This window comes from Amphibalanus amphitrite, unplaced genomic scaffold (assembly GCF_019059575.1).
Source record: "Amphibalanus amphitrite isolate SeventyFive unplaced genomic scaffold, NRLGWU_Aamphi_draft 000917F_arrow, whole genome shotgun sequence".
Classification (NCBI taxonomy): domain Eukaryota; kingdom Metazoa; phylum Arthropoda; class Thecostraca; order Balanomorpha; family Balanidae; genus Amphibalanus; species Amphibalanus amphitrite.
The window spans coordinates 139,486-160,473 of record NW_024882411.1 but is presented as its reverse complement, the minus strand read 5'-3'; the positions used below and the strand labels follow the sequence as shown (position 1 = coordinate 160,473).

At 53.1% G+C, this 20,988-nt stretch overlaps 1 protein-coding gene across 1 annotated transcript in view; it reads left to right on the top strand.

Annotated features, from left to right (window-relative positions):
* The window catches only part of LOC122368044 (inactive phospholipase C-like protein 1), a 74,770-nt gene extending 53,796 nt beyond the window's left edge, over positions 1 to 20,974 (top strand). Inside the window, 9 exon segments of the mRNA XM_043341640.1 lie at positions 411 to 590; positions 9,326 to 9,504; positions 11,035 to 11,143; positions 11,609 to 11,785; positions 16,796 to 16,893; positions 18,079 to 18,159; positions 19,054 to 19,239; positions 19,617 to 19,931; positions 20,215 to 20,974. Coding sequence (XP_043197575.1) covers positions 411 to 590; positions 9,326 to 9,504; positions 11,035 to 11,143; positions 11,609 to 11,785; positions 16,796 to 16,893; positions 18,079 to 18,159; positions 19,054 to 19,239; positions 19,617 to 19,931; positions 20,215 to 20,526 — 1,637 coding nt within the window. The 3' untranslated portion in view covers positions 20,527 to 20,974.
* Positions 20,975 to 20,988: the final 14 nt, after the last annotated feature.

Genomic DNA, 20,988 nt, shown 5'->3' with positions numbered 1-20,988 from the left:
ATCACTCGCCTGGACGTCCAACTCTCCGAACGGCCCCGTCACTGTCGCGCTTCCGTGCCATTGATGCACTTGGAAGTGGTCGTGCTGCGAAGCTGAACTAATTTGGCCTCAGGTGGCCAAGCTTTCAGCCAATCAGTGGACGGGACCTTTTTATCTCTCTGACACTCTCCTCTCTCTCCTCTCCTCTCTCCGGTGCCCTCCCTCTCCTCTCTCTCTCTCTCTCTCTCTCTCTCTCTCTCTCTCTCTCTCTCTCTCTCTCTCTCTCTCTCTCTCTCTCTCTCTCTCTCCTCGCTGCAGTACTCTGCCTTCCAGCTGAGTCCATTGTAAAGCAGTGTGTAGCGATTTTTTCCCGGTGTTTCTCCGTTCGTAAATGGGTAACTGATGTAGTTATATCTGCGTTTGGGTTTCAGGGTCGTGGAACGAGATGTGCTCATTGAGCGAGTACACTGCCAACAAGCTGATCCAGACCTGTCCGGAGGACTTCATCCAGCAGAACAAATCGACGCTCACCCGCGTCTACCCCAACACTTCCCGCGTCGACTCCAGCAACTACAACCCGCAGGACTTCTGGAACGTCGGCTGTCAGCTGGGTATGTGGAAGGCACAGCCGAATCGACAGCCGGTTTTCCAGGAAGAAATTGGCGACCGAGCGAACGCGTCGCGTGCGCTGCAGCGAACACGGTGGAGATTTTTGAAATGGTTTCCATCGTAAATACTCGAGCCTGACGCGGAGCGGCTGTCTCCTAAGGAAAAAGCCGAATAAAAATGTTTCCACCTTTCGACTTCTTGGTAAAACGCATCACTGAGAAATTGGATATGTGAGTGGGTTACGGTTACTAGCTGAGAGAAGGGCATTGTATGAGGAGTCCGCTCCTCTCGTGACGAACGGAGATCTCGCGTGTTTCGTCGCTCTTTGTGCTCGGCGCTGGTTGCGTGCGTGGCTGGCAATGCATCTGCAGCTGTCGCCAGCAGCGGTGGAGGGGTCCGACCCCATCCTGCTCAGCTGTTTCCCATCTCTCCGCCCTCCTCTCTCCGCTATCCGCACTCCTCCCTCTGCCCTCCGCCCTCCTCCCTCCTCCCTCCGCTATTCGTCCCTCTCTTCGCTCCCTGCCCTCTGCCCTCTGCCCTACTCCCCCGTCCTCTGCCTTCCGCCCTCCGTCATTCATCCGTTGCCCACCCCTCCTCTCTTCACCCACCAAAGAGCCACTGTTTTGACTAACCAATCATATTCCTCCGTACATCTTTTAACTTCCGCCATCAGCTCTCTGCTCTCTGCCTCCTCTCTCCGCCTGTTCCCTCCGCCCTCTTCCCACGTTCCCTCCGCCCTCTTTCCACGCTCCCTCCGCCCTCGGCCGCCGTTCCCTCCGCCCTCTGCACTGCCGCGGCTTCGGCCGGCTGTCGGCTGGCTCTGACGCTTCGCTGACGGATGGCAGTCATCTCGTGGTGCGGCCCATTCAGCCCAGCTAGACAATAAGGCTACCTACCACGCATTCGCGGCGCCCAGTCGAGTTGGACCAACGGTCGCGGCTTCACGACTGACTCGAGGGTTAAATCTAAATGTTGCCGCTGGACAAACACTTCGAGGAATTGAATGTTGTGCGTTTTTAGTTCGAAGTATTTTGTGAAAAGTAAGCTAGTCTGTTGATGTAATGAGTATGGAAGTAGGTACGGGAAGGTATAGAGGCTGAAAAAGTGAAATAGACGATATACCGGGTGGCCCAGAAAAAACGTTCCCAACTTTAAATCAACATTTCTCAGAAAGTGTTAAAGACACAACATTGAAACTTCCCACAGTCAATGCGGCATGTATTTTCAGTAAATTGCATTATTTTTATGTTATTCGGGCAATTACTTTTTAAATGGTTCATGTTTCTAGCATGCCATGTAAAAATTACTTTTTTGCTCAGATGTTAACTAAAAAAAAAAATGTGAGTGAACGGGCCACTTCCATCTCGGCAGTCGGTACCACGGCCTGCAGTCATGACTGCTACTGGCAACTAGCCTAACTGATGGTTCAGGCCTTAGGGTGGCACATTCCCTCTAGCTTTTTCCTTATTCGGTCGATTTACTGTTTGCTCTTCTTGAAGGGAGGGCAATCAGCAGTAACCCATGCACCGCGCCACTCCTGCTCGAAACAGGACTCAGTGTTGAAACGAATGGCATTCATTAACACCATTTAGCGTGTCCTCCGATCAACTCCTCTCCCTGTTTGGCTGTGAAAGGCCGTCAACACCCGGGTTTATCTTCGCCTCCAGCTCTGTGCGAGCCACCGCTTCGTCAAACCCGGGTGGACGACGAGGGTCGTTTGGGAACAAAGGACAGGACGGTGATGATGGGGATGGTGGGTGGGCAAACACTCCGCGCACCCCTCGTGCACCGCGGCTCGGCTCACACTGCGCGTGTTATCGGCCGACCACGGCGGGCCGCCGCGGTTCTGTTTGTTCTTCTCCACCCTTCTCGTTATCGCCCCCCCCCCTCCCCTTCCCCCTTCCCTGGACCCCACTGGCTCAGTGTCGCGTCGTGTCACCTCGGCCCGCTAATCACGATTCAACGTCCCGTTAATGCTTGATTAGCGTGTCCTCCGATCAACTCCTCTCCCTGTTTGGCTGTGAAAGGCCGTCAACACCCGGGTTTATCTTCGCCTCCAGCTCTGTGCGAGCCACCGCCAAACACCCCAAAGGAACCAAGGGTATGTGTATTCATACTAGATTATGCGCGCGTATCCCGTTCACAGGGTTCACAGGCGGTACCTGTCAGCACGTTGGTTCCATGGCTCGGGTCCTGTAGGCACTCCGCCACACACGATGGGGGCCGGACCGGACACTGGGCCGCCTGTGGCCGCAGCCGCCGGAAACCGCGCCAAGTCGTGCCGACTGAGCGCGTCGGCCGCGCTGCTCTCTTTCGTTGCCACGTACTCGACGGATACAGTAACTCATGGAATGCCGTCCAGAACAGGGGCTGACGCAGCAGCGCCATAATCAGTGGCGACCCCGACCATCCCCTCCCCCAGACCCCCACCACCCCCATGTTATCGGACCGGATCAGCACGCGGTGCCCGCCCCATCCCTCTCCTCACACCAAACATGCCACCATGACGGGGATGAGCTCCAGCCACGTCATGGATGGCGCGACGTCACACTGCAGCTCGCGGAGCCACTCCATCATCCACCATTCGTCTCCGTGCCACGCCCCCATCCCCCGACGGGAGCTGTCCGTGTTCATCACAATACAGTGGTCGTACTCGCCCGGTGGCGGGAGGGGGGGGGGGGGGGGAAATGCCGTTCCACATCGGCAAAAAGTGGCCCACCACCGTAAAACCGTTCGTACATCGGCCGTGATCCGCACCCGGCGGTTCGGTCCGCTAACAGAGTGCGCCGCATCTAGCAGGCGTCTAGTGAACGCCCTCCCCGGCGGGACGCACTTGCTGGCGTGCACTAGACGTCCCACCACCGACAGCAGTTCCCGCTGTGTGCATTTCTGTCGCCCGAGCAGTGTCTAGTAACTCCTGGGTGCCCACTAGCTTGGCGTCTAGCAACGCTAGAGTCATTGTTTCTGTGTCGATCACAACCCGAGAAGCTCCATCCGTGTTGATGGCGGGGCGCATTCCCGCTCGGCCAGCGGCACGCCCACTTCCGCACAAATGTCTCGCAGTCTCGCATACGCTACGTCGGCACTGTCCGATCCTCCGCGCCCTACCCCGAAGAAGTCATCTAAATAATTGCGTATATACACGTCCGATGTCTGATCCTGGAACACATAGGCGCAAACATGTGGCAAAATCATTGAAAATCCGTGGACTGCTTCTAGCCTCAAATGGCAGACAAACCTGGTAGTATAGTAAACCGTCCCAACAGAACCCCAGTAGCGCCCACTGGCCGGGCCGGACAGGTATAAGTTTGAATGCATTTGTAACATCGGTCGTGAACAGCAAGGTCCCGGCGCCTCCAGCTAGGAAAATCAACCGCACGGCCTCGTCGAATGATGTGTACGTCACACGAAACTCGTCTGGGTCTATCCCGGCGTTGACCCCGACATCTCTCGACTGTGATAGATCTAAAATGAGCCGCACTTCGCCATTAGGTTTATCACGCGCACTCATCGGGTTCACTATCATGTTCGGCGGCGGTGGAGCACGGAACGGTCCCCGTGTCGTACCGTCCGCGACCTCTCGCCGAATGGCTGCCGTCACCCCGGCACGGCGCCGTTCGGCGGACTGATTGTTTTTCGCGAAACGGCCCCGCGCCGCACCGCGGTAACCAATTTCAGCCCCGTGCCGGAACCGCCCAACGACAGTTTCTCTGGCATCGACCATTTTCCACAGCCTGTCGCTTGGCTTCCACTCTTCTGCACTGTCGACGGCGTAGGATCATGCACGAGTCTAATTATGAATACGCCCCCGAAGTCAAGCCTAGGATTGTTTAATCGCAGCACCACAGCCTGCCGTGCCGGGCTATCTGCTGTTTGCACTTGCCTGACCGGCCCGCCGCGCCGGCGCCGCGGTGTGCGTTATGAGTCACGCAAGGTCGTCTTTCCGCGCGTCCGCCCGCTCGGCCGCACGTTCCCTTATCCATGTCGCCGCACCCCCCCCCCTTTCTCTCTCTCTCTCTCTCTCTCTCTCTCTCTCTCTCTCTCTCTCTCTCTCTCTCTCTCTCTCTCTCTCTCTCTCTCTCTCTCTCTCTCTCTCTCTCTCTCTCTCTCTCTCTCTCTTCCTCTCCCTCCTCTCTCTCTCTCTCTTCCGCCCTCTATCCTCTCTCTCCCTCTCTCTCTCTCCTCTCCTCTCCTCTCCTCTCCTCTCCTCTCCTCTCCTCTCCTCTCCTCTCCTCTCCTCTCCTCTTTCCTCCCCTCCCCTCCTCTCCGTCCGTCCCAGGCCATGGTCCCTCCCTTGTTTGTCGGTTTGTCGGCGGTGTAGCTTTTATCACCGCTACGGCCGCCCAGGCCGTAAGCAAATAGCACCACTGGGTCTGGGTCCACAGATTCCCCTCATGTCCGTCTTTCGCGTTTGACGCGAGCACTAGTCAGCGAGTTTGCCGCGCTGCGTTTCTGCTGGGCTATACGCGTTGAACTGGGCATGTCTGGCAGGCGCCGCTATTGCGCCAGGTATATATCGATACCATACCGAGGCCGCGATGACATGCACACGCACCGACCAGTTGGCGACATGTTGACCCTGTTAATGTCATCTAGACCGCCTTGCCGACGCCGGGTCTAAGCCACCAGAAATGTGACGCCCACACCACGTGGTCAGAGTATAACCGGATCCAGTCATTCTAGCCGGTGGTCCAACCTACATATACACTAACCCTCGCGTTCACTGTCTTGCTGGGGGAGAGCCGGCGCCGGCCGAGACGAGACGAGACGAGTCGGCCGTTTGGGGTGACGTCCTTGAGGCTCGCTTTGGCGGAGCTTAATGACGTCCCATGGCGACCGAAACTGGTCTGATGACCTGGGCATTCCAGCCCAATCAGGAGCCGGACGGCAGGGGGAGGGGGGGGGGTCCAACTGACCCCCTCCCCACACGCTAGACGCAACAGAACGCCGCACACGGGCGAGGGATATGATAGGTGTACGGATCAGGCTCATTCGAAAGCCCGACCCATCGGTATCACAAGCGGCGGCCGCCGCCGCGACGGGACAGTGACGACCTGCAGTTGTGCAGTTACATTCCGACTTAGCGTTGGAAACGGTCTAACATGAGCCTTCTTGCTGATACGTGCCCTGGGGAAAGACCGCAGTCGACACAGCCAGTCGGGAACCACCGCGGCACGTCAGCGTGACACTCACCATATCAATCCGCCTAGCGCTCAAAGCCAGCCGAAATCGGGGCGCCCGGGGCACCCGGCTAGCCGACATACAATGCATCTCTGCACGGCGGCGTGACCCTGACTGGGGCGGTCTATTCTGCGCACACACCCAGTCTGGAATCCATCACTGCACCGCAGAGTGACACTGACTATTTCGATCTACCCGACGCACATATCCAGCCAAATGTATCTCCCTCCCCCCCCCCCACCACCCCCACCCTCCGTTATGACCGGCCCCTCCCCAGAACCCAGCCGCCGCTGGAGACCGCTCCCAACGCCCCATCTCCCCTCCCTGGGCCTCGGCACGGCCGACCTGTTTGTCTTAGCGCGCAGCTGCGTGCCCTCAAACTCTCCCTCTCTGCTCTCCCACCCTCCGCTATCGTCCCGACCGGTCGTAAGCTCCAATATTTGCTCAGCCGCGACCACACCTCGCTGACGGCGCCTCGTCTTTATCACCTCGGCGTATGCCGTCTAGTGGTGTTAGTTTCAGAAAATGTATGTCCAATGTCCGTCCAATTCCAATGCTTACGTCGATTTCCGTCCAAAATGTTTAAGCCAGCCATTTGTCCAAAGATGTCCGAAACCTACGCAATAGTTTACACTTAACACTGTTATCTATTTTTTTTTAATGTATTTGTAGCAGCTTTAATGTGTTAATCATCTCAAAGGCTGAATTTTCTATTCGCCAATCAGTGTTAACCACGATTGCTTTATAAAAATGCTGAGGTGTAGCAATGATTGTCCAAAGTTGTCCAAAGCCTGCGTCATTGTCTAACCGAATTCCGAATTGGACATTTGGACAAAATCGGAATTCCACAGATTCAAGCTACGATTGACACCACTAAATTGCCGTCTCACCCAATGCCGCCGCGCCCCGATGGAGGCCACTAGATACCCGCCCCTCTCCTACACGTGCCCGCCTGTTCTGGATCAGTTCGCACCATTACCTGCCGGGTAGAACTCGCGAGTTACGTCACGTGTCAGGTCATACCCGTCGTCGGGCCAGATATGGCTCGACGGGGACCACAGTTGCCAGGTCCTCCTGGTCACACGGCATGTACGGATCAGGTCACACCCGTCGGCCGTGGCCATGACACGACGGGTACCACAGTTGCCAGGTCCTCCTGTGCACACGGCATATACGGATCAGGTCACACCCGTCGGCCGGGGCCATGGCACGACGGGGACCACATTTGCCAGGTCATCCTGTTCACACGGAATGTACGGATCAGGTCACACCCGTCGGCCGTGGCCATGACACGACGGGGACCACAGCTGCCAGGTCATCCTATTCACACGGCATGTACGGATCAGGTCACACCCGTCGGCCGTGGCCATGACACGACGGGGACCACAGTTGCCAGGTCCTCCTGTGCACACGGCATATACGGATCAGGTCACACCCGTCGGCCGTGGCCATGACACGGCGGGGACCACAGTTGCCAGGTCATCCTGTTCACACGGCATGTACGGATCAGGTCACACCCGTCGGCCGTGGCCATGACACGACTGGGACCACAGTTGCCAGGTCATCCTGTTCACACGGCATGTACGGATCAGGTCACACCCGTCGGCCGTGGCCATGACACGACGGGGACCACAGTTGCCAGGTCCTCCTGTGCACACGGCATATACGGATCAGGTCACACCCGTCGGCCGTGGCCATGGCACGACGGGGACCACAGTTGCCAGATCATCCTGTTCGCACGGCATGTACGGATCAGGTCACACCCGTCGGCCGTGGCCATGACACGACGGGGACCACAGTTGCCAGGTCCTCCTGTGCACACGGCATATACGGATCAGGTCACACCCGTCGGCCGTGGCCATGACACGACGGGGACCACAGTTGCCAGGTCCTCCTGTTCACACGGCATGTACGGATCAGGTCACACCCGTCGGCCGTGGCCATGACACGACGGGGACCACAGTTGCCAGGTCCTCCTGTGCACACGGCATGTACGGATTAGGTCACACCCGTCGGCCGTGGCCATGACACGACGGGGACCACAGTTGCCAGGTCCTCCTGTTCACACGGCATGTACGGATCAGGTCACACCCGTCGGCCGTGGCCATGACACGACGGGGACCACAGAGTGCCAGGTCCTCCTGTGCACACGGCTTATACGGAGCAGGTCACACCCGTCGGCCGTGGCCATGACACGACGGGGACCACAGTTGCCAGGTCCTCCTGTTCACACGGCATGTACGGATCAGGTCACACCCGTCGGCCGTGGCCATGACACGACGGGGACCACAGTTGCCAGGTCATCCTATTCACACGGCATGTACGGATCAGGTCACACCCGTCGGCCGTGGCCATGACACGACGGGGACCACAGTTGCCAGGTCCTCCTGTGCACACGGCATATACGGATCAGGTCACACCCGTCGGCCGTGGCCATGACACGACGGGGACCATAATTGCCAGGTCATCTTGTTCACACGGCATGTACGGATCAGGTCACACCCGTCGGCCGTGGCCATGACACGACGGGGACCACAGTTGCCAGGTCCTTCTGTGCACACGGCATATACGGATCAGGTCCCACCCGTCGGCCGTGGCCATGGCACGACGGGGACCACAGATGCTGGCCTCTCTATGCGCACGGTGTCGTGGTCAGCTAGATAACCGCCCCTCTCCGTCACGCCCACTTCTATAGCGCCCGTCGAACGGTCCCACCCCCCCCCCCCCCTATCCCGTCTCCTCGTGGCCGTTCTACCTAGATTCTTCCCCCCCCCCCCCCCTCGCAGCCTATCGCTCGCCCACCTGTCATCCTGCGTCCGTCTCCTGTCGCTCCGTTGATGTTGTCCTGTTATTCCGTACACCAAACCGAGCACTTATATCGCGTTCGTCGCGCGCGCCGCGCGAGAAACACTCCGCGCACCCCTCGTGCACCGCGGCTCGGCTCACACTGCGCGTGTTATCGGCCGACCACGGCGGGCCGCCGCGGTTCTGTTTGTTCTTCTCCACCCTTCTCGTTATCGCCCCCCCCCTCCCCTTCCCCCTTCCCTGGACCCCACTGGCTCAGTGTCGCGTCGTGTCACCTCGGCCCGCTAATCACGATTCAACGTCCCGTTAATGCTTGATTTGGCTCAGTATTTGAATATTCGGCACATAAGTGGGACAAAAATATTTAAAATAACAACACACGTGCTGGCTTCATTCACGTGTTCCATTTTTCTATTTTTCCTAACATGGTACGTCTAAGCCAATCATCACTGCCGTCCAACATCGGCAAAAAAGTAAAAACGTCTTACTTAATTCAACATGAGATTGCTGGCTTGAAAATGATGAAAGAGTGTTATAATTTAGCATACCAATGCGCAAAGAAGTGACGCAAACTTGATGAGAATTTTGGCTCGTTATTTGCACTCAAATTTGAGATATAGGCCTCCAAAGTTCGGAACGTTTTTTTTGGGCCACCCGGTACATCCCGCTCTGTTATCCCCGTAACTATACGCTCGTTCAGTGTCCCATGATTTCATATGTCTCACAACTCTCCTCGATCTATGTGTTTCAGTGGCACTCAACTTCCAAACCCCAGGTACCATGATGGACGTGTACGATGGACGGTTTCGACAAAACGGCTGCTGCGGCTACGTGCTGAAACCGGCCGTGATGCGCGAACCTATCGGTTTCTTCTCGCCCTTCACCAAAGACCCCGTGCCGGGAGTCACTCCGCAGATGCTCAAGATCAAGGTAAGTGGTACTTTGTAACTATAGCCCGAAACTATGCAAGAGTGACTAACTAGATAAGAGAGACACTATACAGTTTATTTGAATAAAGCATGAGAAGTTTATAGCGTAGACTGTGCTTAAATTGATGCATCGTGTCTTGTGAATATCTTGACACGTATCACGCCCTCTTCGGGCAAAGAACTCACATACGCACATACATACATTCCCCGCGCCAGTCGCTGTTATGATCTCTACTCGATTGTTTACCGCGTCGGCCTGGTGCGGCGCGATTCTGTCGGCGGCAATACCCCGTTCGCAACTAGTTATTTCTCCCGGTGGTAATTGGCTGTCAGCGGCAGCGTGGTGCGCGGTGATGGAAACCGTGTGCCGGTGACAGTAACGGCTGATGCTGTATACACGCCCGCACTGACGGATAACAGCGTGGTATACGTGCATTCACCGACGGAAAATGCAATCTACGGAGGCATAATATGAGCGCAGAATGCGGTCAAATCGGCGCACGGTGTACTGTATTGGTGATGTTGTCTTTGATGGGACAATGCGCCTGTTGCTGGCATCAAGTTAATGCTTCTGTCACAAGACTTTATTGAGATCAAGCAAGCTTCGGCTTCTTCGCTATGCATTACCGAGCAACGACCAAAGCCATGGGCTTATGCGTGGAGCGGAAATTGAGAGGCAGCGTAAAACTGTATGGATGAATATCGTACCCATTTCCGGGTCCACCGCCTGCGCATTCTTCCCTTCAGTTCGTCCCCGTCTGCCTCGTCTCGTCTCGTCTCGTCTGGCCCTGTCTTGTTCTCACCGTTTTGTCGTGTGTCCTTGACCTCTCTGTCTCGTCCCGTGCCGTCGTCTTCCTCCTTTTTTTCTGGTATTAAATGCTAGAGAGCTATTGCTTTTTAGTTCTTCCCCTTGTTCCGTTGCCCATTGCCTTTTCCTTTTGCCATCGTCTTCGTATCCCTCTCGTTTTCGTTTTCGTTTTCTCTCTCAGCATTTATGGAGATCGCGAATAAAGAATTGGACAGCATCAGACGACACTGATTCGAGCGTGGGCGTTACCATGGAAACCATCTGACATCGCCGCTGAACAGATTGGCGACAGAGGCCTTTCAGTGGTGGCAAATGGCCTCCCTCACCTCCTCCCTTACACTCCCCACCCTGACCTTCAAATCTCCTCTGTCTGAGACTGCTCCAGCATTGCCATTATTGCCTAGCTTTTCTGAAATCGGTCTGTGATAGCACAAACATGCCGCAGAGCCACGAGCGATGACCGCACTCTGCGATACATTCTTCGGACATTCAAAGTATGTTTTGATGACGGGTCCTGAAAAATATGTTGGTGCAAGGGAATGTATACCACCTTGTACCGATTTCTGTGAAGCCGTCAGCGGCCACCAGTTCATTCAGATCTAATTGCCTTCTGCAACGGCATTCGACACTGTGTACCACCAGCAGATTTGACACACATCTGACACACCCTAACTCACCGATGACATATATCTGACACTCGGCCGAACTTCTTTCTCCGTGCAGGTAATAAGCGCCCAGCAGCTACCGAAGCCTCGGGGGTCCACGGCCAAGGCGACTGTGATCGACCCGTACGTGGTTCTGCAGGTGTTCGGAATCCCCGCCGACTGCGCCGGTGGGTGCCGCTCTGCCGTGTCCGGCACGCTAGAGGGGGGGGGGGCTGGAGAGGAGGGGGATATTACTGCGTAGTCCGACGGGTGGGGATATAGGTTTTTTGTTTGCTTTGAATGGTAATCACGTGGTGAATTTGTGTCTGCCATCCGTTTACCACGATGAAAAATGTGAGGAGTGGTATGAGTCATTTCCCGTATAAATGTATCTTATAGTACCAGGAACATTTGAGACGTGTTTCCATTTTGAAATGAAATTATCGGCCATGACTCACCCGTCTTTTCAACATGACCAAGCATCGCTTCACTTTAGGTATAAAATGACCAAATGTCAGGACAGCCCTCAAGCTTTCGTTTTACCAAATACACACATTGATACCAGTTTGCTCACATCCTTTGCGAGTGGTGTGAAATGTAGCATTATCCAAAGTATGTGTGACACTCCGCCCCTCCCCTCCTACTCTTCCCAGAGGTGCGAGGCCGAACGGTGTCCAACGAGGGCAACTCGCCGATTTTCGACGAGCCGTTCGAGTTTCTCATCAACCTGCCGGAAATGGCGCTGCTGCGGTTCGTCGTTCTCGACGACGAGTTCATTGGCGACGACTTTATCGGCCAGTACTCGATACCGTTCGACTGCCTGCAAACGGGTGAGTTGGAATGGAGGGGGAGGGAGGGGGAGTGGGGGATGTTTGGTCGGGATGGGATGGAAAAGTTGTGTAACCTGGGAGAACTAGAAACTGGAGTGGGGAGTTTGGAGAGGAGATTGAGTTGAGGATGAGACAAGGAACGGTGGTACAGTGGAAAAGGAGAGGACTGGAATTAAATTGGATAATTTCACTCAATCATTGAGCTAGTCAGAGGGCCTATACGTTTGCGGCTGGCAAAACACCAATACGAGTGAGGGTTGATTCTGAAACTGTTATTAACGCTCTGACTTCATTATTGATTTCTAATTGATGTAATTTTAGTATATAGTGTAACGAATACTAAAATTCCCCTGCAAACGGGTGAGCCGTGGGCGTTGCAAATGTGTAAACAGCGGAAGAATGTGCTCCTCGCGATCTTTTCTCGTCAACCAGTGTTTTTTTCATCCAATACCACGCAGCCAAATTTCAATTCTTAGGCTTATTGCGACTGGTGACTCTGAGCAACTGGATTGCAAATACATGAAAATAGAGCAGAGATCAGACTCACAATTTATATCCTCGTTGGATAGATGCGGTAATTTAATATCCTGTATCAAACACTCAAAGGTCGGTGGGACAGTGTGGCATTGGATCTCCCTCTGACCGGATGGCACCAACTCTCCTTCCGAGCTCCCGTTGATGATGACGAGCCCATCTGGTATATACCGGATCACACCGGTACGGATCAGTTCGGTCCTTCGCGCACCGACGAAAATGGTGGCCTAGGACTCGGTTTACATACAAATGATGTCATTTTGAGGCGGCATATGCGGGTGCGACCAATATTCCCCCACAAAATAATCCCCACATCAACCACGACCCCAGGCGGAGGCGGAAATTCTGCTCTACATACATATGTCGGAAGCGGTTCCGGAGCATTTCAATGGCTTTCCCTGCTAGATGTTGTCGGAAGTTCTTTTCGCTTGGGATGGGCCATTTTCGTTGGGTCTTGTGGGAAATGTTTCTAATAGTACGGTCTGACGAACAAAGACAAAAAGTGTGAAAATGCGTTTTCCAGATCCAGCCAATAAGCTGGTGCAAGTGGAAAAGTATGGTATTTGGCTTTGCCCTTGGCTTTGCCGAAGTCATAAGAATTAAGACTTCATTAAGTCTTAATTAAGAAATTTGAGCTTATTAGAATTCTTAAGAAATTCAGAAATTTGAGCTTATTAACAGCTGAGCATGGCTGGACTTTTGGTGCATTAACGAATGACTAAATGTTTTTTTTCACGCTGAAAGGATGCAAACCATATATTAACACATTGCATAAGTCAATCTTAGCCTATCGGCTGAACACGTGGAGTTGCGACTGCACTTTGTAATGTGCCGGTGAAATGTACGGGCACGTAAATCCATCACAATTCAGTCGCCGCACGACGCCCTCTCGCTGCCGCATTTATCAACGCACGGTTAGCTGTATCCGAACATTATCTGGCATTTAGTCATCCCTGGTGTCCGTGCTGGCTGTTTTTAAAATGCAAATCATGCCATCATTCATGGTTACAGCCGAAGCAAAGCTTCAGTGATCGAGTCCAAGATATGCGAATCAATCCACCATTTATCGGAAAGTTTTCATTTATCGTTCCTGGTCCCTGGGCCCTTGGCCTCCGTGAATTCCTTTTCTACAATACGACGCAATCGTAGGACGCTTATCACCAATGCATCCCATACGGTCGCAGCCCGTTGGCGTCGACTGCCTCACTACCATCCAGCAGACTCTCCCCCCCCCCCTCTGGCAGACGGGGGGCGGGGTGCGATCGAAGAAAGGAGCGGCGAATGACTGGGTATCTGGGTCAACTCTAAATCCGGCCCGACGGAAACGACACCCACCGCTCGTAATACAATCGTAATTTCTATCTTCGGACATCCCAGAACTTTTCTTTTAGATTGTATTTCAATTCTGAAACGGATTAAGATATATCATGTGTTCACTGAAAACTTTTTTACCATTTCCTGGGGGGTAAACCCGCCATAGCATGGTAGCTTGACACACAGACGTTTTTTACCACCTTCCAGATGGTAAATTTTACTCTTTCATGGAGAGTAAACTCGTCAGGGAGGGGTAACGTGACACCCAGACGTTTTTTACCATCTTCTGTATGGTAAACTCTTTTGATTTACTCTTGTCTAGAGGGTAACATTTTCGGAAGTTACGCTCTGTGGAAGGGTATCTCTTTAATGTGACCCTCCTCTAAAGAGTAGCATGCCATCTACTCTGTGATTTACCCTCTTACAGAGAGTATACCCTTCTTGCTTACCCTCAGTCAAATGGTAATGCTTACTCTTCCCCAAAGAGTTTACCCTCCAGAGGATGGTAGCTTGACACACAGACGTTTTTTACCACCTTCCAGATGGTAAATTTTACTCTCTCATGGAGAGTAAACTCGTCAGGGAGGGGTAACGTGACACACAGACGTTTTTTTACCATCTTCTGTATGGTAAACTCTTTTGATTTACTCTCGTCTAGAGGGTAACATTTTTCAAAGTTACACGCTGTGGAAGGGTAACTCTTTAACGTGACCCTCCTCTAAAGAGTAGCATGCCATCTACTCTGTGCTTTACCCTCTTACATAGAGTATATCCTTCTGGCTTACCCTTAGTCACATGGTAATGTTTACTCTTTCCTTTAGTGTAAATCCCCCAGAGGATGGTAACGGACCCACAGACGCTTTCTTCAGAAGCTTCGCGAAGCTTCTGTTAACCGGAGTTCATCAACTAAAAACATGATTCCAGAGCAACAATATATTTGGCATGCCGTACAAACAATACGGGGGGTTCACCAGCCATGAACATTGTGAGACTCTCCACTTAATCATACGGAGTTATAACTCCGTATGAATAAGTGGAGAGTCTCACAATGTTCATGGCTGGTGAACCCCTCGTATTGTTTGTACGGAATGCCAAATATATAGTGTTGCTCTTGAAGCATGTTGATTAACTCCGGTTATCAGAAGCTTCGCGAAGCTTCTGAAGAAAGCGTCTGTGGGCCCGTTACCATCCTCTGGGGGGGGGGGGGTTTACACTAAAGGAAAGAGTAAAATCACCATGTGACTAAGGGTAAGCCAGAAGGATATACTCTATGTAAGAGGGTAAATCACAGAGTAGATGGCATGCTACTCTTTAGAGCAGGGTCACGTTAAATAGTTACCCTTCCACAGCGTGTTACTTCGAAAATGTTACCTTCTAGACGAGAGTAAATCAAAAGAGTTTACCATACAGAAGATGGTAAAAAAACGTCTGTGTGTCACGTTACCCCTCCCTGACGAGTTAACTCTCCATGAGAGAGTAAAATTTACCATCTGGAAGGTGCTAAAAAACGTCTGTGTGTCAAGCTACCATCCTCTGGGGGGTAAATTCTTTGGGGAAGAGTAAGCATTACCATTTGACTGAGGGTAAGCCAAAAGGGTATACTCTCTGCAAGAGGGTAAATCACAGAGTAGATGGCATGCTACTCTTTAGAGGAGGGTCAGCTAAAGAGTGACCCTTCCACGGCGTGTAACTTCGAAAATGTTACCCTCTAGACGAAAGTAAATCAAAAGAGTTTACCATACAGAAGATGGTAAAAAACGTCTGTGTGTCACGTTACCCCTCACTGACGAGTTTACTCTTCACGAAAGAGTAAAATTAACCATCTGGAGGGTGGTAAAAACGTCTGTGTGTCAAGCATACCATGCTATGGCGGGTTTACCCTTCAGGAAATGGAAAAAAGTTTTCAGTGAACAAAGCGTTCAGCGATGCACACGCGGTAAATAAACATTACGATACAACTTGAATGCAACTTAAATATGAACACTTTAAATGAATACTTGAATATAAATAATAATAAAGCTCCCTCGAATTGGATAAGGCACAGCGCACAACATTTGAAGTGAACGGCAGCGTTCCTGGATTGTCGCCCGTCTACGTGGGATAATTAAACTGCATCACTACAGTGCATGGCTTTTTCTAAGTCGCCAACAAAATGCATCACAACAAAATGTATGTACCTACTTACAACACTCTGCCACGTGGCCGTGCACGGGGTTCTGTTAGCCAGATCAAACAAGCACCACTCAACAGCACGCAATGCTCTATCACATCGGTACTTACAATAAAATGTCCGCAGAGGCTCTATAGGCGATGAACAGCACACAAGCACAATCACCAACGGCCACGTGGCGCCGCACCGACACTGCTCACACCCTCCCTCGGAGACCAACGACGGAAAACTGACAGATGCGCGCGCGCCGCGCGGCCTTCAACCTTCAAACGGCCGATCTCGTTTTTGATTGGCTGATTGATACTCTTTCAGATATTGTCTTCACGAGGGTAAACAAGATCCACGCATGAAACGACCACCTGCACACGAGGCACGATACCCAGGAGGAAAGAGTTTTCATCATGTCTAGGATTGCGAGAGTAATATTGATATTTACATGGTAATAACACTCTTTGCTGGCGAATAACTTCAATTGAACCACGTACCGTTACCATGCACATAATGGTAGCAGCGAGGTACCCTTTCAATATACTCTTATCTTGCGGGTTTGGTGAAAATGAATCCTCCAGGAGGTGGTAAAAAAGTTTTGAGTGTTAAGTGCCGAGCGCAGCGGAGCGATGCAGCATTGATGGGCATCGCCTCTGTGAAATGTGCCATATTTGCCAGTTTAATTGAAAGAAATTGGAATCCGAAACTGGTGGCTAGACGATATCGAGCCTTGATTGTGGTGTGGTGGACCGAAAATGTCTGCGAATTGGCTCAAATGACCGACTGCCTGTCTGTGCCTCACGACTGGCGCTTGTGACGAGACGACTGTCGCCTGTGACTGATGGTTGAAGACTGTGCCTTCGATGTCTGTGACTGAATACTTTTTCTGTCCGTGACTGATCGTGATCACCGTGTACATACCTGTGACCGACTACTGCTGACCTGTGACTGACCCATGTAGCCTATGAGTACGACTGACCCTAAATGCGCCGCTCTGTTGTCAGGTTATCGGCACGTGAACCTGCTGTCCAACACGGGTGAGCCGCTGGACAACGCCACCCTGTTCGTCCACGTGGCCATCAGCAGCTGCGTCGCCGGCACGGTCAGTTCCTGATCCCACCCACCTCCTGAAAGGAGAGCCTGCTGAGCGTGGATGGAACACCTTTCTAATTGACATATTTAATCCTGAGAGTATCATCGGTGCCATTGAGTTCGTAGTTGACGCACTCGCAAACTCCAATTAGTTACCCCACTACACTCTATCTTGGCTTACTAGAGTCCACACTAGACCGGGATATCGATTTTCTCCGATATTCTCTACTCTTTGTGTCTACCTGCCCCTGTAAGATCCATCGTCTCCCCATTATTTCGCGTGCCGCAGAAGGTTTTCGCAGTATCCTTGGCACGCGAAACGACCATCGGTTCTTCGTTTCGTCGAGTGATTAGTGTCGGTCCCCACTGTGCGATTAGGTACTCTGCCTCCACTCTGACTCCCACCCCACCCCCACACCTCCCACCGCATCTGACCACTGGCCAGTCTACGCAGTCTTTCTTTCAAGTCTACGAAGTCAGTTAGGTACCTGAATAGCCACTAAAGACTGACGTTCATCAGACTTAGCGTATGAGATGCCAAGGAATGTGTCCTGTGAGGATTTAAATCAAAATGACCCGTACTTCATGAATGCATATTCATGATTAACTTTTCAGAAGGGTCAGATTTCGAGGTCGAGTCATAGCAATGGCATCAGTGCCATTGAGCGTAGTGAATTGAACATTGAGAGGAGGAATACCGCCTTTTGAGTTGATAATGACATTTAATTAACGATTTATAAACTCGCATGATATCTCGCATGATTGCATATTCTATTTATGAATCCAATCTCGCTTGGTAGCCAGAGATTTTCGTTTCGTTGACCATCACTGTGTCGATGACCTGCCTGTCATGCCCCAAGTTTTCGTTCGCTAAAACTGTCATTACGAGTGAGTTGTGACCGTCCATTCGGGTCCTCCAAAGGAGCTTAGTGAGGCCTGATCAATTTCAGCAGAATGAATTGGTGTTGAATGAAAAAGCAGATTGGACCGAAAGTGAAATAGCAAAGGCCAAACACCTCGTCCATAATCGATTACGGACTTATAAGGCATCACGGTATAGGTGGTGATGCTTTTTTGACGTACCAAAGTATAATTGTAGAATGATTTTAGGATGAATGTGACTTAGAAACAAAGATTTACTGTCATTGCTGTCCATTGTCGTGTATGAGTATGACACCGTTTATTTCTCTTTCAGAGGCGAAAATCCAGATCTGAGAAGATAAATATGGAAATTAAATCTATCGGGCTGAAAGACGTTGACGAGTTTTTCAAAGTGGTAAGCTATGTCGCAACGCTGTTGAGCTTAATTCCTCCGGCTTTATGATTCTGTTGAAAGTAATTCACATATCTGCAGATGAGAGCCGTGCATCGGAATGCCAAAAACCGTCACCATTCAGCTGAGATTTTCATCAGCGCTGCGGCATTCAGCGGTAGGCAAACAGTCTTGGAGCGCCCGGCGTCTCCGCGTCCCCGTGCGCCCGTCTATAGACGGTGATTTCCATATCGGCCGGGGCTCGCCGCTTTCCATAACTTGATCGCGACGCCGGCCGTGTGGAGCCATACGTGTCAACGGTGCACCGGCCGGCCCCCCGAATTGATACCGCCATTGTAATGGTAATCGCGTGTGCCATCATACCGATAGCGTGTTTGGCGCCCGGCAGGCTGACGGCTGACGGACACATTGGTGACGCTCGGTGTCGCCAGGCTGCCCAAGTGGAATTTGATGATGCATTTTTCAGGCTCCTCTGGTAACCTCCGTATTTGTCACAGGTCTGAATCATCTGTTCACCCGCATCGATCTCTCCTCCCTCGGCACTTAGCTGCCTTGCTAAGTTTCCCTCTCATGGAACCTGGATCCTTCTAGTGCGCACTTAAATTTAACTTTATTAAATTTAATTAATTAATAAGTGTGCACCAATTAACTTGGTGCGCACTTAATTTGTTTTACCTTCTTCCCCACAGAACATAATTTATCCGAAAAATTACCTCCCCCACAGAACCGGTTTCCCCTGCTAACCTCCGTCTCCTCCACAGAGCATGGTTCCTCTGTAACCCCCTGGTTCCCCGTCTCCCCCGCAGAACCTGGTTCTTCTGTAACCCTTTCCCTCCCCCGTCTCCACCGCAGAATCAGGTTCCTCTGTAACCCCCTGGTCCCCCGTCTCCCCCACAGAACCTGGTTCCTCTGGTGGCGCAGGCGATGAAGTGGCGCGCCGACGTCACCGACTCAATGGCTCGACTTCAGTCCGAGTGCGGTCTGGGCGACACGGCCAACATCAAGCAGTGCGTGCGCGTCATCATCCAGCGGCTGGCCAGCGCGCACGACGTCACCGGACTCGTGCTCAGGGAAGAGGATGGGGTGAGTCGGGGTGCTGATGACCGCTGATGTGACAGAAGGGTGATGTGGCGGGGTATGATGGGAATGGTGTGGTCACTGGTGTGACAAGGGGTGATGTGGACAGCAATAATGGGGCTGATGTTGCCGAGATGATGGGGCTGATGTAGCGGCGCTGACATCTCTTGCATTATCTGCAGAAGGATGTCACATTTGGGCTGCCACTCTGAGAGGCATGCTGTGTTGCCAGCGCTGTTCTGTATGAGCCTGTTTGCCCTCTATCCTTGTGTTGAGATCTCCTTGTGTCATGTCGTGTCCATAGCATACACACACCATTCACACGCCTCTCAGCACACATCGCCCCTCTTCTCACTTCTCCCTCCCTCGCGTATGCCCGACAGTTGCCGATGCTGGTGGTGAGCGGCGGCCCGCTGTCTCCACACCTCAGCCGCTCTCTGAGCACCCTCGAGTCAGCGCTGCTCGAGTTCGGTCACATGACCACCGGCTGTGACGACCTGGTCCGACAGCTGCACGCCCAGTTCGCCGTGGTGACCGAGATGTACGAGGGTCTCGGAGACCGCTGTCTGGCCGCCGGGCTCAAGGGAAAGAAGAAGGACAGGGCGCATGAGAATTTCGCCTGGAACGCGCGGGTTATACAGGGTCAGATGGATCTGCTGGAGGCGTGTAGAAGAGACTGCCGGCAGCGGCTACAGCAGGTGGGTATTCTACACCAGCTGCTAGATTTTAGATGAAGCTGTTGATGAATTACATGTTTCCAACTCGGTTGAGTCGGAAGTGAATACACGAGACTTCTTAACTATTCCGTGGTGAGCCACAAATGGAACACAAGTTTCGCTAGGTGGTCATTCCCAGAGTCTCGACGCTTCTAGCTGGTACCATTTTGGGGCACGAAACCAGCCAACTTTTCCTATCGCGCCATTGCGTTTGGTCGCCTGTTCTCGCTGTGATCTGACGCTCGCTTCTGTCGGGTGTCCACAGATGCAGTCCTCCCAGGACATGATAACCAAGTACCTCTCCAAGGACCGGTCTCCGGCCACCCGGGAGCGGCCGCGACTGACGGTGCCGCTGCCACCGGCCGAGCGGGAACCTCCCGTGTGTCACACGCCGCCCACCCCGGCCACCTCGAGCGGCGATCTGCGGCCCAAGAGCATCCTCAAGAAGACCAACTCGAGCGTGGAGCCCAGTCTGGTGGGCGACATGCAGCCGCTGGGGCTGACTGAGGCGCCCGTCAGTCCGCTCTCGCTGAGCCGCGCCTCGGTGACGCCGCCCGACCCGGACACGGCCTTGTGATGGACGTCGGCGCAGCTGGCCCTCGTGTGGCTACTGGCGGGCTCGCGGCCGGCGGCAGAGCGCTGCCAGGGGTGCTGTGAGGCGCAGCTACTCGCCGCGCCGCCTAGTCTCTGTGTGCGAACTCAGGACCCGGCTCTCGCCCGTGAAGGAGCGGAGAGACAGCGAGAAGAGAGAGATGAATCATGAGCAATACCGCGGGTGTCGCGCTCGCTCGCTCGTGCGCGGCGCGCGCGGCGCCGGGGCGCCCGGTGTCGTCAGTAGGTACGTTATTTGTTATCCGCTCGCTGCACTTGTGATTGTTATTATGAATGTGTCGTCGGCGCCCGGGCGCTGCCGAAGACCGGGTGTCGCCTCTGACCAGAATAGTGTCATGTAGCGCGAGCGAGAAGTTAGTCAGACGACGTTGTGCCAGTTACCCCGAATAAAATGTCATGGTATAGAAGATGAATCACGTGTTTCAGC